The sequence below is a fragment of the Platichthys flesus genome, chromosome 16, assembly GCF_949316205.1.
Source record: "Platichthys flesus chromosome 16, fPlaFle2.1, whole genome shotgun sequence".
In the NCBI taxonomy this organism is placed as follows: Eukaryota; Metazoa; Chordata; class Actinopteri; order Pleuronectiformes; family Pleuronectidae; genus Platichthys; species Platichthys flesus.
In genome coordinates, this window is record NC_084960.1 from 7,869,036 (window position 1) to 7,886,057 (window position 17,022).

Below are 17,022 nucleotides of genomic sequence, written 5' to 3' on the forward strand. Positions count from 1 at the left end.
TAAAATGATCAGAATGACAAGGCGCTTATACGGAGATGACGCAGACGAGGATGTCAACTTGGAAAACCAAAAGATTCGAGAGTTTTTTTTTAAGGGCAGATTCAAGATCTTTATTGTCAAATGCACAACAATAACATTAAGCAGTCGCTGGCAATGAAATGCTTGAGTCACAGGCTCTCTTCCATCAATGCTGAAGTAATTACAACCTAAAAAAAAAAATTGAAATAGTATAAAATAGAATAAAATAAAATATCAACATTTAAAATAGAAAATAATATATTTATATATATCTAAATATATATATTTACAGATGAAGAGAGAAATAAGATAAAACAACAATAGTGCAATTTGTGCAATAGTGCAAATATGCCACGGTGCTGGTTTGGTGGAGTTATTGCAGTTCAGAGGAGTTCCTCCCCTGAATGCTACAAATATTATCCTGTTGTTCTGACCGAATCTGACCCAGACAATCTACCCTTCTGCTTACCTTATTTGTGAAAAGACAAAAATCCCTCTCTGGTTTTATAGTAATTAGGTCATTGCCAGATCTGCTCACAGTTGATACACATCATAATTAGCCAGCCTTACTGCCCAAATCTCATTACTCCGCTCTAACTGTAACCTACTGTATGACTTGCCCTGATATAGACAGACATAGGGATCAAGAAAAGGAAAAGAGATCACAAGCAAGTGATTCATGCCGCTGAAAACAGAGGCTGCGTTTCAGGTCCACTCATAATGCATCATTACACTTATATAATCTCAATGATGATCTTCGTTGGCGCCAGTGAACTCTGTCTTGGTTACTACAAAGAAGAACAAAGGAAGTCAACGGTTGATGTGGTTGGATGTTGTGTTAGTAGCAGCGTTGACCCTGTACTCACTGATAACTGAACACTACTCAGGGGTATGAATAATACATCGGCCTGTTCCTCATTCCATTTATGTGCATCCTAGCAAGATGAGATCAGCCCTGAGACAGTTCACCGTCTGATGCTTGTGGAGATTGAGGATAGAATAGGGTCTGATCATCTGATTCTAATGGCAGAAAGCCAAAGATAAAGGATTAAACGTCTTTGAGAGTCACATCTTTCCAGGATCCAGGGCAGCAGAGCACATGGACTTGCACATATATCTCATGTTCTATTGAGGAATGTTTGGTGAATAGTCAGCTCGCAGGCTCTAGCATGAGACACTTCAAATATCCTATCACAACGAATCTGTCCTAAAGTTTTTGATTAAGCTCTAATCACTGCATTTGAATCTAGCTTTGAATAAGGGCTTGTGTGATGCTTTCAAAGACACTCTGGTGAAACACTTTATTTTTTAGGTCTGTTATCAATAATTTATTGGAAGTTTCCTGGAAAGAATCTTGGTGCTGGGTCCTACATTGAGGAAAAAACATTCACATTTGAATGCTGAGCTCACCTGCTATCCAACTCCCAAAATTGGCTTGACTAAGCATTTTAAAAAGAATGAGCACAGTATGATTCTTTCTTGGAAACTTCCCTGTGTTTCCGAGAATAATCTGAATTTACATAACCACACAGTAAAGCACCAACTCCAATTTTTAAGATTCAGCTAACTAAACACTGTCGGATTTTCTAGCCAATTAGCTGAAACTACAGTACAAAGCCTATTACACCAATCAAATGTTAGTAAATCTCATTTCTGCTAAAAACTCCCCTCAAGAAAAACTAAGAGTCAACAAGAAAGCCAGTAAAACCCTTCCTGACTTTCACCGGGCTCGGAGAGGGACAATGGACGGGACGTCTCCTGGGATTAGGAGCCGTCTTCCCGTAACAATAGCAACCATGTAAACAAGTGGAAGCCGTTCCCACCACCGGCTAATGAGGGAGCACTTACGCAAGTTCACAACACTAGGACTGTGGCGGGGCTGCTGCTGCAAATACGTGCAACCCAGCTGAGTTAAGAGTGATGCAAGAGAGTAAGTGTGTAAGAGCCAGTGACACTGACAAATAAACCACTAAAGGACTAGGTGTTTACATTCTCGTCAGTGTATCGACTCTGCACATACAACCGGGATGTTTCACAGGTGAAAATATAAGACAATTATATCCGTTCTGACATAATCCTTTCACAAAACAAACCTCTTTTCCTGAATAAATTACATACCACACCTCCGTTTCCTCACTCCAGTGCCCATGATGACTGACGTGTGTGTGTGTGTGTGTGTCCAGATGATGGTCAGTGTGTGGCTGCCTGCCCTTTCTTTTTTTCCAGCCTCTTTCCTGCTCATGTAAGCTGCAATCGTGGCTGGTAGGTGTGAAGTAATTGTATTTTCCCCACGGCGCTACGCCTACTCACCGCTCTCAAGTATGCACAGACACAGACACAGAAAAAGCATGAACGCTCACACACGGATTCTGCCTCTGACAGTTTCTGCCTCTTGACAGGTGACAGTAGAGCAGGATGGAAATGGCCCACATTCCTCCTACTGCAACCACTCAGTCTGGTCCGACTGGCTCCCTGTGCACCTCCTCTAGTCTTATCGCCCTCTTTTTATCCATTTATCAGCATTTTTTAGATATCTTAAATCTCCGCTGCATCAACTCCCTCTCTTTTAGGGAAGATATCCATTCCAACTCAAACTGTTAGCCCTCATGATAATAAAATCAGGCCCATCCTCACTTCACAGAGCCTTGAGGATATTTATGACAAGGGGGTTTTGCACTGCATTTCCCATAAGGTCTCAAATCAGTCCACTCACCTTTCCAGTATCTGCTATATAATGAGCCTGGGGTAGTAGCACTCGGGTCTTGAGTTCAATTCAGTGAGTTATTTTTACCAAAAACTCTATTCTGAGGTTTCTTCTTCACAACTACCGACTATGAATGTGCCCTTTTGACTAACTCTACCTTTTCAATACATCACAACCCAATAAATACGCTGCAGTAACAACTCACATTCATTTTTTCCGTTCTAATATGAAGAAACAGTCCAAAAGCTTCTTATTAATGGTCACCGTCTCCCTTCACATTAATAGAGACTAACAAGATTTGAGAAGTTTCCTGTTCGCCTCGTGATTCTGTCTTTAAATCACATTGATTTCAAACATGCGTATAAAAGTAAGTGTGATTTATATCTTTATTTTGTCAGGAAACAAATGTCTAAAACGGTGGAATTTAACATCCTGCCAAACGAAACAACATCATGTTTCACTTATCCCCCAAATCAAACTGTAAGCTGCTCTTTTCTCTTTCGAATGCACGTCTACAAAAGATCAGTTGAGGTTTCAATGGTACTTTCCTGACTTAAAGATATTGCATTAAAGTCATCTTGATACTGCTCTCATTCTATACTTATATAATTTTCATCTAAGTTTAGTAAATTAGCATTAGCTATTAGCACTAAAAGCTAAAGAACAGCTGATCGAGGTTGCTAAAATTCATATTATGGTTTTACCTGATGATAACTTATAAAATAACAATACAAATTATCGTGTGTAGGGAATCGTGAATGTCTGCAGCTTAACACAGGTCATGTCAATCAATCACATGGCAGTGGATTCTCTCAAAATGACATGAAAGAAAAATCCAGGGGATCAATGAATTCAATTAGAATAGATGACAAATCCATCCAGGAGAGGCTGAGATATGTCACAGGTTAAGTGGGGCAGCGAGAGGAAAATCACAGTCAGTAGAAACGCCTTGAGCATGTTGCTGTTGCTAAAGACAATAACAGAGGTTAAATTACACCATCATATCTCGAGAACTGTTCGTCTTATCGGCTTAACACTTGGAAAATATATTTCTTAGGGCCCAAGGAAATACAGTGTTGAATTTGGTGCAATTTGGACACACAATACGTTAAATATTAATAAAATTTGAACAAACAGTGCGTCACCGTCTGTGCAGTAATGGGGGCTGTGTGGCGTGCCTTAACAGGGAGTACATTTTTCATGTTTTTCCCTTTGCTTATTTGTTCACCTCAAAGAAATTACATTATTCCAACGCTGCTGCAGTCCCTTGTTGTCAGCTCTCATCGGAGAAGAGAGGCATCCACAACATCTCCTTTATGAAAAATTACAATGAAAATCGGGGGTTACATCAAACACGGCTGTTTGAATCTTCAAAGCCTCGATAACGCGTTCCCTTTGAAACAACCGTCTCTTCACAGAACCCGTTGCTGTCACTTATTCATGAGCGAGTGCTGCGTTGGCCAAATTTCACCCTCAAAGAAAACGCTTCCTCTTCCCTTTGGTTGTAGAAACCCGGCCTCTGATTGGTTGAGTTTTGGGGTCATCATCAAGTGTCATCATATCCTGAGACAGATTAGTAAAGTGGTCTTGGCAGCAGGGTCCCGTGTTTGTTTCATTTTGCCTCAACTACCAGTGTGACAGTGAAACAAGGTGGTCCTTCATTTCCTTGTTGATCTTACCTCACGTGTCGTTTCCACAACAACAAAACACAGATAATCCCACACTTTGTCTAGACAAGATATTGCCTAAACGGCCGAGGAGTCAACTGTTACACAATAACAGCAACTCTGAAGTCAAGACGCCTGCAAGTGTAACTAAGCCCTGAAGAATTTGATGTTTGCTAGGTGAACAGTCAGATCTGTTGAGACAGCAGCAATGCCAGTATCAGCACAATGTCACTTTTCCCTACCAGCATGCATGACTAATCACAGGACAGCCCGAGTGCTGGACAGAGCAGTTTACAACCCTATAAAATCCCACTTACAAACCAAATAGTGGAAAGTGAGTCAAATAAACCTGGTCTCCAAACCTGGCAGTCGGGGTAACAAAGATCAATCTCAGGGGTCCGATGATGAGTCACAAAAATTTCTGCTTATTTTTAGCCAAGATGGTGAAATCTGTCATTCGTTCCATCACTTTGCTCCAAACTGAAATCTCTCAACAACAATATGGATTGCCATGAAATTTAGCAGTATCGTCTCAAATGCCTCATTCAACAAGAAACTTTGGGGGTTTTCCAACTTGAGGCCACAGTGTATCCTGGTCTTCATGACATAATTTATTATTCTGTGTAACTTTTGTGTCTCGGTGTATACATACATCAGTGCATACTTTTGCTGGATCTGTTTTTGTGTCTTTTCTGCTGTCTAATGGTGGTGTGGTTATTTTTATCTTATTTGAATGACCTGCACTGTGTATGATGAGCCACGAAGTCACTTCCTTAAATCTGCCAGGCCATATACATGTCTTGTTCTTTCTTCTCATCACGTTTTTAACTCTGATGAATACCAGTGGGCTTCAACACGTATGAAGCATTTTTTAAATCTTTTGTCATGGATTAGCCCTTTTTCTTTCCTTTTGGGAACAACTTTAGTGACGATCTCACTTTTCCATAAGCGCCCACATCAAGTCAAAATTTTAACTTGAGCAATACTTAGCTGTAAAGTTAATCGACCTGCTAATCCAAAGCTAGTGACTAATGAATAAATTCCATTTTAACAGCAAGCAGTTTGAACCGCAGCCCGACTATAAAACACCATGAGGCTGGAAGTGAAGCTGGCCACTGAGCTGTGAAGCTGTATAGTTTGAAGAGGCCTCCAGAAACTTTTAGCGGGGCCTCTGGAAGATTCCCTACAGTCCCATCACACTCTGGAAATATTCGTCTCTTTGGCCCACAGTGTGATATGGAGGCTCTGAGCAGACAGGCAGAACTTGCACGTGACTGACAGACAAACACTTTGGAGGAGGCTGCAGCACAGACTGTTTATATCAGGCTCAGGCCTTAAATCTGGGAAAGAGAAGTGCAGAGATAACCGACAGACAGGGAGAGAGAAGCAGGACGATGGAGAGACGCTCCAGCTGCCAAGTCGGACTCCACTTCTCCTTCTGCTCTTCCAAGACAGCAGGAAGAAGAGTAGGCGGATGAGGAGGAGGAGAGAAGGGCGGAAAAAATAGTTCAGAACAGAGTTAAAAACCTGAGCAAGGATTTCTTTACTACACAAAATGTGGGTGTTTCCGCTGAGACCATCACTGTTCTCCCAAAGTTCTGTGCAAAGGGGATTTCCAGATCATGATCTGTGCACAGGAGGCCTTTCTTTAGACCCAACATGACTATGACTCTATAGCTGCAATACAGAGGAGCACACTCTTGTTTGGGTGACCTTAATAGCACAGCCGATTTAGCCTTAGCATTGCCTTAACAGTTGTCATTATTAGTCAACCGTTTCCTACAAATATTCAGTGAAATGGTTTCGCCTAATGCGTCATGGAGAAAATGTGATAGCTGTGGGGGTTTTGTTCTCAGAAGTTGTACAGATGGGGTTGGGGGTCGACGTACACAGTGAAGACTACATCTTCATCCCCAAACCCCTTGGTTCAATGTTCAGCCATTCATATAGAAAATAATCTTGTTATGTCGCATGTCACTGTGGACTTACATCCAATATCAAAGACCTTGATTTTTACCAATACCTTCCTAAACAAAACTACACAAATATAAACGATGTGACTTTGTACTTATATTCTCAACGAAAAAATACATAATTTCAAGTTTAACAGTATCAATAGCTGCATCAATAGAATTTATTTTAACTTGCTCCAATCAATTTGACATTTAAATCAGCTACATATTGCAAAGTCTGTTTACCTTAAGGTGCTATAAATCATTATTTTTGAACAATGTGACAATGAGAAATGGATTTAATCGTATTGATGAACCTACATTGATCTATCATCACCTATCAGGAGTCATACAGGGAAAATGCAAGAAGAAAAACTGCCATGAAAAAGATATGAAAAGAGCGACAGCGGCAGACAAGACGTGTGGCTGGCTCCAAATCCAGCTTCAGTCTCCTGCACTCCCTCTTCACATACAAGTGCCCAAAAATCTTTAAAGCATTTTCCGTGTCACATATTTGAATATCAAGAGTTATCATCTAACTGAGAACGACTGGTTTCCTCTTCTTTTGAGACACCGGAGGAGAGAGGGAGAGAAGTGCTGGGTGACAAGTGTTTAACCATGTACTTCTGCACATGTATGACGACCACATATCTCCCGGGAGCGTCAGCAGTTGAGAGCAGCTGATGTTTTCAATATCACTGACTGACATTTCCACCCAGAGGGAAAAAAGGACTCATTATTGCTTGAGTTATGTTATCGACTCTAGTCCATTTATGAGGATAGTAATGACAGAGTGTTCATGTTCCTCTGGTCACATTGAATGATCAAGAGCCGGCGACAAAAAAAGCTTTCCTTTTCTTTTCAAGGTGAGCTGAAGTACATGTTCCCGCCGATGATGACAAAAATCCAACATGACAGCGGTCAAAGAGGAGATTAAATATGTGTGTGAAGGAACTTGTGCCCGAGAGCTGCTGCAAATCACTCACCTGCTGAGAAAGCCCCCAGGGCCAGTGTGTGAGTGTGTGTCACAGTGGTCGTGACCCAGTCAAAGCCCCACCGGACGATTAATCATACCGGATCATCATCTAAAGGAGCACTGACATTGATGCATCATGAGTTACATGTTGTGAGAACATGGACAGGTGACATGGGGGAGAAAGTGTGTGCATGTGTGTGTGTGTCTTTGTGGAGGGGGGGGGGCTCCTTAAGTACAGCAAAGCGTCGAGCCAACATCTCTCCTGCAGAAGGACATTTCCGCTGCCCTGGTGGAGTCGTCTGGATACTGTCACCCTGACCTGCCCTGTCAAGGCTGTTCACGTTATATTTCACAGTCCTCACTAAAGCAACAATAGCCGCCATATGTCTGATTACAATTAAACTATTCAAGGGTCAGGGCAAAGGAAAGGAGCCTAGAAATAGGGAGTGAGCAGCAGAAAAACTATATACTATAAAACCAAATGACTGACTGTCTTGGGAATAGAAAACACAAGGAGGAGGGCATCTCTCTTTTTCTGTACATCTTTTTTTTTTTTGCCTTTCTTGTCATGGTTGAATTCCTGTTTATATAGTGTGTACTGTATACTGTGTGTGTTTGTGTGTGTGTTCCAGCACTCCACTAGTGAACTGACAGGGACCGGCCCGAGCCCCGACCTATAATCCACTGACTGTCATCCCTATCCCTCCGCACCTGATCCCCTCCATTTGTCTTACGTAGGGAAAGGGCTCGCAGCCAACACTAATCCTCTGTGTGAGCATGCATCCACACCATATAAAGAGATACTTATAGTCACATGTTCACATCATCAACACACATTTTACACATACAGACACACACACACACACACACACACACACGCCTCCACAAGTGAAGTAGTTGTAGTAGGAGGTATACACAGCTGGGATGAGCCATGCACCACTAACCTACTTTGCGCATCTGAAACTATACACCATGCGCAACTGCAGCATGAGTCTCTCTTTGAATCTGTGCCACTGCTGCATGTCTCCATCTCTCTCCTTAACATACACAAACTGACTTGCTGCACCAACACAATGCCACACACGTACAGTACAAGTGTATATCCACACTGACAGGTTGCTCAAGAGCCTGTGTGTCACATGGTCCTCCTGCTGTGCTCTTGTTGCATTTCTCAGTGACAAACGGAGCACTGCTGCCGCTCTGAATATCACTGAGCCAATGATTGGTAACGTTGAAGGAGCGACTACGACCTCAGCCTCCTTCACAGAACCAGCGGTGCAGTCACAGCTCGTCCTCTCGCTCCCTATGAGAGACAAATGAATTTTGCATGATGCAGCAGCGTCTTACAGTCAAAAGAGGAGTGGGGGTAGGGGATGGAAACATCCACATGCAACAAAAAAAAAGCGAGTTGTTGCAAAGACAGGGGATGTGCTGTAGTAGTTTAATGACACATTGACCCCCGGAGTGAGTCACTGAGTGTTACAAATCTCTTCTCAAAAGACGGGTTGGCACTGAAGTGGCAGAGCAAGGAGCCCCGGGGGGGAGACTAGAGGGCTGTAAGAGGCTGGAGGCTGGCCAGATGCTCCACACACCCACAAACACATGCACACGGAATGGACAACTACGCTTAATGCAAAGGTGCACTAGATGTTGACTATTCAAAATGTTTTGGACTCCATCAACCTCCTTATGAAACTACATTCAACACTCATAAAACATAATTTATATCAGTCCTCTAATCATGCCTGTTTTTTTTCATCAAGATACATGAGTTATTCTCTAAGAAAATTCATAAAGAACACCTGACCAAAGTTGAGCTTTTTGCTTGAAATTGTTGTAAAGCTGATCATCTTGGGAAAGAGAAATAGTTTGTCATGTTTAGTTATTTTTCCCGTGTGGAAATAAACAGTATTTAGTAAGGCTGCCACTAACAGTCATCTTTGTCCTTGATTAATCTGCCTATTAGCTTATTGATCATTCATTTAATCCATGACTAAATGTGGAAATATTTCAGCTTGCAGCAAAGCACAGAGCTGGTGGATGCAAAAGATGATTGGAAATCAGAAAAGTCAAGTCCCCAGGTTGATAAGATGTTTAGTTTTTCTCCTACAATCTCCTGCACCTACTGAATAAAACTGTAATCTGTTGCAAAGATACACGTACATTAGGAGAGACCAACTACAGGCTGGTGGAGAGTGTGAGGTGTTTTCATATTGTGAATCCCTGGATGTACTGGCAGCCGGAGGGGGATACACCTTTTTCCTGCATCATCAGCAGGTCAAACAGTCTTTGTGCACTTATATAATTGTTCCAACCCTCCCTTTTCCGTTCACTTCCCTTTCCGATGGACCTGACACCCCCTGACCACCACACATGCACTCACACTTTAATGGAAGCCATGAACCCAGACTCCCACAAAGGCCCAAGTGGAGCAGGACGTTCTTTGCCTGAAATCCACTTCAGCACATGGCTTCAGCCTCCTGGGACATTTGGCACGCTCTGATTTTTCTTTCCAAAGGGTAGAAAAATACCTTGATTTGCCTCATGTCTCCCCTTCACAAGCCCCTTGACGGCCTTAATGCTACAAAGACAGATCCCTATCTGTGACCCTCTTGAGCAGCAGACCTGCGCCTCAGTGAGACGAAGAGGAAACAGGATACTTTCGTGAAAAGCCCCTGCGTGTGTGCTTTTTCTCCTCGGCTCCAGGCAGAAATGAAGTCTTGCCATCAGCGTTGCAGGCACTTACAAAACGACTTCAAACCCGTGTGATTTTAAAGCAGAAAAAACAAGAGTGGAAGTCCGGGAGGATTTGCACACATGACTCATGTTCACTTGAATGCAAGTAGATCATAGACAGAAGCCTTCCAAATCCAGAAAGTTGACTCCCACAAGGGTCAGTCTGGCGTAATGCGTGGTGAGTCCAACTTAAAGCCACCATCGGGATGTCATGAGTCAATGTAATGTGCCATCTGATATCCTGCGAGGCCAAACTCTACAAGGGCCCACTGTGTTCGCTGCCTGTCCCAGTCGAGACACACGCACACTGACTTTAGCCCATACAGTAATGTCAAGCAGCACACAGAAGCCAGACGTCTCCTCCATCTCCACACTGATCTCAGAGCAGTAACTGAGCCACAGTGAGCCACACTGCTTGTGTACAGCCAGCAGTGTGAGCAGTGAGAGTGAGCACAGCAGTCACAACACAGAATACACACTCCTTAGTAGAGATGAGTCACACTGGATGTGAAAGAGTCTGAGAAATGTTTGCTTTCATATAACATTATCTTAAAATGTAGGGCGCTCTCACACACACACACACGTACACACACACACTCTCACAAACAATTTTGAACTTCATTTAAGCATTAGTGAAGCATATGTGTATTTTTACTAATTGTTTAAACTACGACATATCAGAAAATAGTGAAGAAGCACAACGTTGCACAGGCAAATGTAACAACTTCAATTTGCATTTCTTTGCAGGACAAACCCAGATATACCCAGTTTTCAATGATTTGAAACAGAATGAAGAAAGCTGGAACCAGCAAATGTTTGGCTTTTTGTCCTTAATAAATAACATAAAGTATTAATTACCAGCAGAGACAGTGTGGCTGACATTGTTCTAACATTGTGAGTCTGTGTGCGTGTGTGTTTTTATCATGTCTAAATGGAGCCTTAGAGACACCAGCGGGAACTATGGCAGAGGCCGTTTGTTACATTACATTACATTACATGTCATTTAGCTGACGCTTTTATCCAAAGCGACTTACATTTTAAGAACACTCAACATTTTTGAGGGGCCATTTAGGGGTTCAGTATCTTGCCAAGGACACTTAGGCATGCAGATGCCTAAGTTAGGCACTTAGGCATGCAGATGCCTAAGTGTGGGATTCGAACCGGCAACCTTCTTGTTGCAGAGCACCCGCTCTATCCCCTAGGCTTGACTTCAAGAGTGTACAGTTGAAAACAAAATGAAGGCAGAGTTTGAAGAACTACTGAGAACTCATGAGTCAGAAAGTGAACATATTGAATTGCCCATCAACTAGACCAGATGGAATCAAACTGATTTGTTAAAACGTACAATATGCAACTTTGGCCACTAGTGGTCTTTCAATCGAAACAAAGTTTTGATGATGTTGTGAAGCAGAGTGGGATCATGGGAGTTGCTGCATTCATCACCTGGCAATGAAAATCTACCTGACGCAACTTAGGTGCAAATTATGCTAATGGTTCAGGTGAATGATTAAAGTTGTATTCACGTCACTTGGCAAAAGGCCACGAATAATTGTGGTTCATTACAAGTGACAAATACAAACAGTGCAGCTGATTGTGACTTGCCTTTATCATACATCATTTGCCCAAGACAGTGCAGCAGAGATGGACAAAGCCATAAAGAAGATATGAAACATTTGAAAGGCGACCAAAAAGAAAGCTTCCGTGCGCTAAACTTTGAAGTGTTCTTAGCCTCGACCCCACCACTGGCCCCTCACTTCCTGCTTCAGGTTCTGCACCCTCACACATGCTGCAGACCCTCAGTGCCGGCCCGAGCCTCCTCAGGCTTGAAGTAAACATCCACGGCCGACTGGTTTCTAAAGATCCAACTTTTACTGTAGATATGTGCAGTAGAGATAAACCAGGTGACCCAACTCAAAAAACTCGTCAGAAAGGGAATTCAGTCTGGATACAACCCCCCCCCCCCCCCCCCCAGAGGTACATTCTATCAAAGCATGATTTGTTCCTACGCTCCATGTTGCTCATCCCTTAGCCACTTGACAGCGTGTGGGCTGTGGGGAAAAGACAGCAGCTGCGAATGTACTCCAAAGACAAAAACACAGATCCTGAACATAGCAGGAGTCGGTTGGTGCCGTCCCGGCAGATGAACGGCTCCAAGATCTCGCAGCCCGACGCACTGTGCTATTCAATCCTCGCCTGATTTGGGCTGCAGCATGCCATAACCCCACAGACCACACACTCTCACGCTGCACTGCCAAGTTGAAATGGCTGGTTTTCACAGTGTGTGAATCAAGCGGTCTGTAGCCACACGCGCTAGCCATCAAAGGGCACGTTGTGAGGCCAGTGTCTGGCATAAAGGTTCTGATTCAAACCATATGGGCATCACTCATGTAGCCTCTATTCAACACAGTGCACCACCTAACTAGAATTACCCTCGTCACCACAGCAGACTGTAGGTGCACATCTGATGGAGTATCAGCGTCAGTCATGCAGAACGAGAATGTGTCCGTCTGCTCGCTCAGACCGGCTGTACTGTAGCAAAGCATTGTGGTCTCATGTTGGCTCATTGTCCATCGAGGGAGTATTGTGGCAGAAGGTATTGTATTGTTGACTGTCATGCGTGTCATATGGATTACTATGGACCTATTTCCTCTAAGCCGTGCACAGTAAGGCCAAATGTGCAAAGCCAAGTCCCTTTATTCTTGGATATAGGCTGCACCAAAGTAAATGACACGGTAATGATACAACAATAAATGATGGAAGACTGGGGCATGAATTGGACATTTCAATCAAGGTGATGACCGATGTTAGTCGGCTTCTTCCTCTAAGGAGCACGAATGTCTGTCCGGGGGCCGCTCACTGTTCACTGAGTTTATTATGACGGAGCCAGAGAAAAACTCCTGAAATACACTGGAGAATTGATTGTAACAACATCAAGTCCACCCCCAGTCTCCCTCTGTAGCTTTCACTGGCGTCGCTCCATCATTTCAGCCCACCCCCTTATTCCCCACAAACACACACTTATTCCCACTCAGACATATCACCATTGCTGCTACTACGTCTCGTGGTAACACGTTCTTTCCATCCTCACACTGTTCTCACTGCCTGTGCTCCCCCGACACCTCGGTACTTAATTCTGTCACATTCTGTCCTCACTCTACTTATGGCCTGGCATAGTTGTAGTCGTAGGCATTGTTGAAGTGTGTGTGTGTGTGTGTGTGTGTGTGTGTGTATGTTTGTGTGTGTGTGTGTAGAGTAGGGGTATTTGTTACAAGATAATATTCACAACATAAAACTAAAGAAAAAAATAAAAAAAAACAGGAGCCGTGTAGCCTCCAGGACGCTGTTTATTCCAGATGAGAAGACATCTGTCACAATCACAACACACTCACACCTGCACACACACTTATCATTCTAGGTCATGATCCATCCGTCCGTCCATCCATCACCACTGCAAACAAGGCCATAAGAGAGACATTTAATTTGACTGAGTGTCAATATGTTAGCGGGCCGCTATTAATGTATGTGTCAAACTGTACGTGTGTTGCGTGTGCGTGTGTGTGTGTTAAAACGCTCCCAGCTGTTGTGAGCTATCCCTGCTTGGCATCACAGCACCATATGTCTGTCTGTCTGTGGGGCTGTGCTGACGTGAGCCACCGCTGGAGGCCTGGCTAGCCGTACATGAAGCACAATGACAGCTTTATGCCCAAATGCAATGCAAGCAATACTCCAGCCAATAGTCACATCCTGCAGCTCTGCAAGCAGTGAACACATGGAACTGAGTAACTTTGGCTTCCAGAGGTGAGACAACAGCGGTGATGGTTTCTCACCTGCTCGGCTCAACCCTGGCAAACTTTAAGTGAGTGAACTTGTCCTGCGAATTGAGAGGCTTTGCAGAGTTTGCTTATCCAGGGGTTGGACCAGAGGGTGAACAGGTGCCTGATCAACCAACTTGTCACCTTGTTAGCATTATGGATATAAGGTCGTCTTGCACCCATGAAGGGGGGTTGGGATCCTTTGCATATCTCCGTCCATCGTGTCATGATCTCTTCATGGCCAAAGGCTATTTGGTGTCACGACAGCAGCTATTTGTTGTGTAGTTTCACATTATTTTCCACTAAATGAATGTATTAAAGGTTCAGTGTATAGAATTTAATGACACCTAGTGGTGAAGTTGCATGTTGCAGCTAAATACCCATCACCTCACCCCCTCCCCTTCCAAACATGAAAGGGAACCTGTGGCAGGTTTTTAGTTTGTCCAGTTTGGACTACTGTAAAAAAACATGGTGGCCTCTGTAGAGTGATGAATCACACACAATTTAAATGATAACATACTAGTGAAAACATGCCTAGGATTATTTTATTTCTGCCAATAGATCCTTTCACCCAAAATCTTACACACTGAACCTTTAAACTGAATACACTACATGAGAGATTATTATAAATAGGAGTATGAATCGGAGTTCCAACACGTTTTCTACTCATTTTACAACCGTGCCCATGGGCTGACCTCTCCATTGAAAAGTTTCTACACTCGCAAAACGTGCGGATCCGATCTGATCCACGCACAGACGCATTCGTGCCAAGACACCTGCGAGAGGACCGAGGACCCGGCGGGGCCACAGGGACACCAGCCTCCAGCCCAGAGAGTCTGACCACAGGACCTCAGGCTACACGGATGACACCGACGAGTGCGGATCCATTCAGGACTGGTGCCCTCCTCAGTGTGTGGGTCAGTTTGCTGGAGAAGCACATGGGTCCTTACGCTTAAAAGCATCATAACACAACACAGGTAACTCTGAGTAAGTGGCTGATTTACTTTGTGCAGATGAGATCAGTGGTTTGGCATCGAACTAAATCCAAAGTCTCTTCCAGTGACATTATGATCATCATCATCATTATTAAACACTGAGGTTACAACTCATCCTTGTTAAACCCATCACTGCTTCATACCTTGGTTTTCCTCGTCCATGTCTGCAGCCTTTAAATCCCACCGGGAAATAAATCGATCACAGAAACTTCCGTTGTGTGAAAAAAAAAAAACAAGCAAAAACACAACACGTCTGATTCAAGCCAAATGCGCGTGAGCCGGATTTTCCTGGACGCAGGTAGTCTCACGTGCAGCTTCTTCTCTTAAGGAGCGCGTTGAGTCCATCCACGCGTCACGGCGGCGTCACGCTCCGGTTCCCGTCAGTCACGGAGCGGTGTGTGTCTGAGTTTGTGTGTGTGTGTGTGACCGAAGCAGCGGCGGCGTCCTCCTCGCGCACAGCGTCCCGGCGTGTCGTCCTTCTCCCTCCGACTGCGCCTCCACTCAGCCGGCTGCCTCCAACCACAGCGGCGGACATGGCTGCGTCAAGGCGGCGAATTCGCACACCAGAGTGATACCGGAAGTAGTGTCACGTTGTCTTCAAAGTAAAAACCAACTCGCGTGCCTGTCATAGGGGCAGTTCGTCACTCGTAGAGCTGCGTCTTTTATTTTGTAAGCGCACACAGGAAGTGTTTGTTTTGTGTGTGTGAGAATTGATCCTGTTCGTCTCCGCTCAACCGTCACGTGACTCCGGCCGATCGGGAGATTATTATACCTATCAGATGAATCGATCCGCTCAGTATCGATTATTCGACGTTTGTCCATTCGCCAAAACACATGGTCATCGCTGTAGTTATTTTTAGTTGTGTGTCATTGTGGGGAAAAAGATACATACAACATATAGATATTTTTTTCTGAATGCATTTCTAATGCCTTTGCTCTGAAGTTATTTTATTAGTTTCTATCTTTTATTTTCTTACATAAAACTTTAAATGCCTTTATATATGTTATGATCATTTAGTATAATTGCTCCTTTCAGAGTGCTTTGTCTATTACATCCATTTGTGTGTGTTATATTATTGTTAACATGAATGTGCAGTGAAAAGAATTTTAATGTTGTAGTTGGTTAAGGTGGAACTAATTTAAAATACTTTATATCCTCCTGTAGATTAGTGCAGAATGCAATGTTTTAGTACATAAAATCTTAATCTGTGTAGTAGCTTGTAACAATACATCCATGTAAGAATTGTTTCAAAATTAAATGGAGCAGAATGAAAAATATAAAGTTGCAGAAAATGAAGGAACAAAAAAGTACAGATGACTGCTGTTGTTCTGAAGCACAGATTTCCCACAGTTGGTTAAAGACTCTGAACTTTCCCTCCAGGTCTGTTGCAGTGGATTAACAAGGAGCTTTTCCTTCATGCAAAAGAAGATGGGGAAAGACATAGAATGCCGATAGACAGGTTTATGGTCAGTGCTGTGCATCAGCGGCAAAGTGATGATTCAATTTCATTTCAAGTTCTGTCAAGTAACAAGTTGCATGGATGGGTTCTGCTCTGCACTGACCCAACCAGCAGGCAATCCAAACTACAACAGACTCAACTGATGTGAGCCGGTAGAACCACCAGGTTAGAAAATACATGTGCACACACACACACACACACACTCACAGGCACATCCAGAGAGCTTCGCCGAGCTTGTTTCTACAACACACACGGTTTCAATTATAGCATTCCTGCCTCCACTGAGAAGGTGGGGGTCTCACTTCCTGTGCGCATTACTCCAATGGTCAAGCACGAGCAGATGTTGTAATGTATTCATTCATTTGTTTATTCGTACGTGTCTCTTTCGGACAAATGTTTCACTCGCGGCCCCGTTCTCCTAAACAAAGGGACATACTCCAGACATAACACAAATATTTTGTTGGGTCAGGCAAATGATTTACTGCCTTTTTTCGTGTTGAACCGAAGAGGGTTCAACTGAAACGTCCCCACGTGAAATGTAAATCATCACTTCCACTTTCATGAGCTCGATATACAGACGGGCTATAATGTTCTTTTAATGTTACACTACAACAGAGATGAAACGTGTTTTCTTTGAACTTGCATCACTGCCAGTTCACTCTAGCAGGGCCGTGGGGTGACACAATCCAATGGAACCCCCCC

The 17,022-nt window shown here is 43.5% G+C and overlaps 1 protein-coding gene across 1 annotated transcript in view; it reads right to left on the reverse strand.

Annotated features, from left to right (window-relative positions):
* Window positions 1–15,392, reverse strand: part of cyth3b (cytohesin 3b) — a 32,177-nt gene extending 16,785 nt beyond the window's left edge. Inside the window, exon 1 of the mRNA XM_062408795.1 lies at window positions 15,004–15,392. Coding sequence (XP_062264779.1) covers window positions 15,004–15,022 — 19 coding nt within the window. The 5' untranslated portion in view covers window positions 15,023–15,392. The remainder of the gene's footprint in view (window positions 1–15,003) is intronic.
* Between the last annotated feature and the right edge of the window lie 1,630 nt (window positions 15,393–17,022).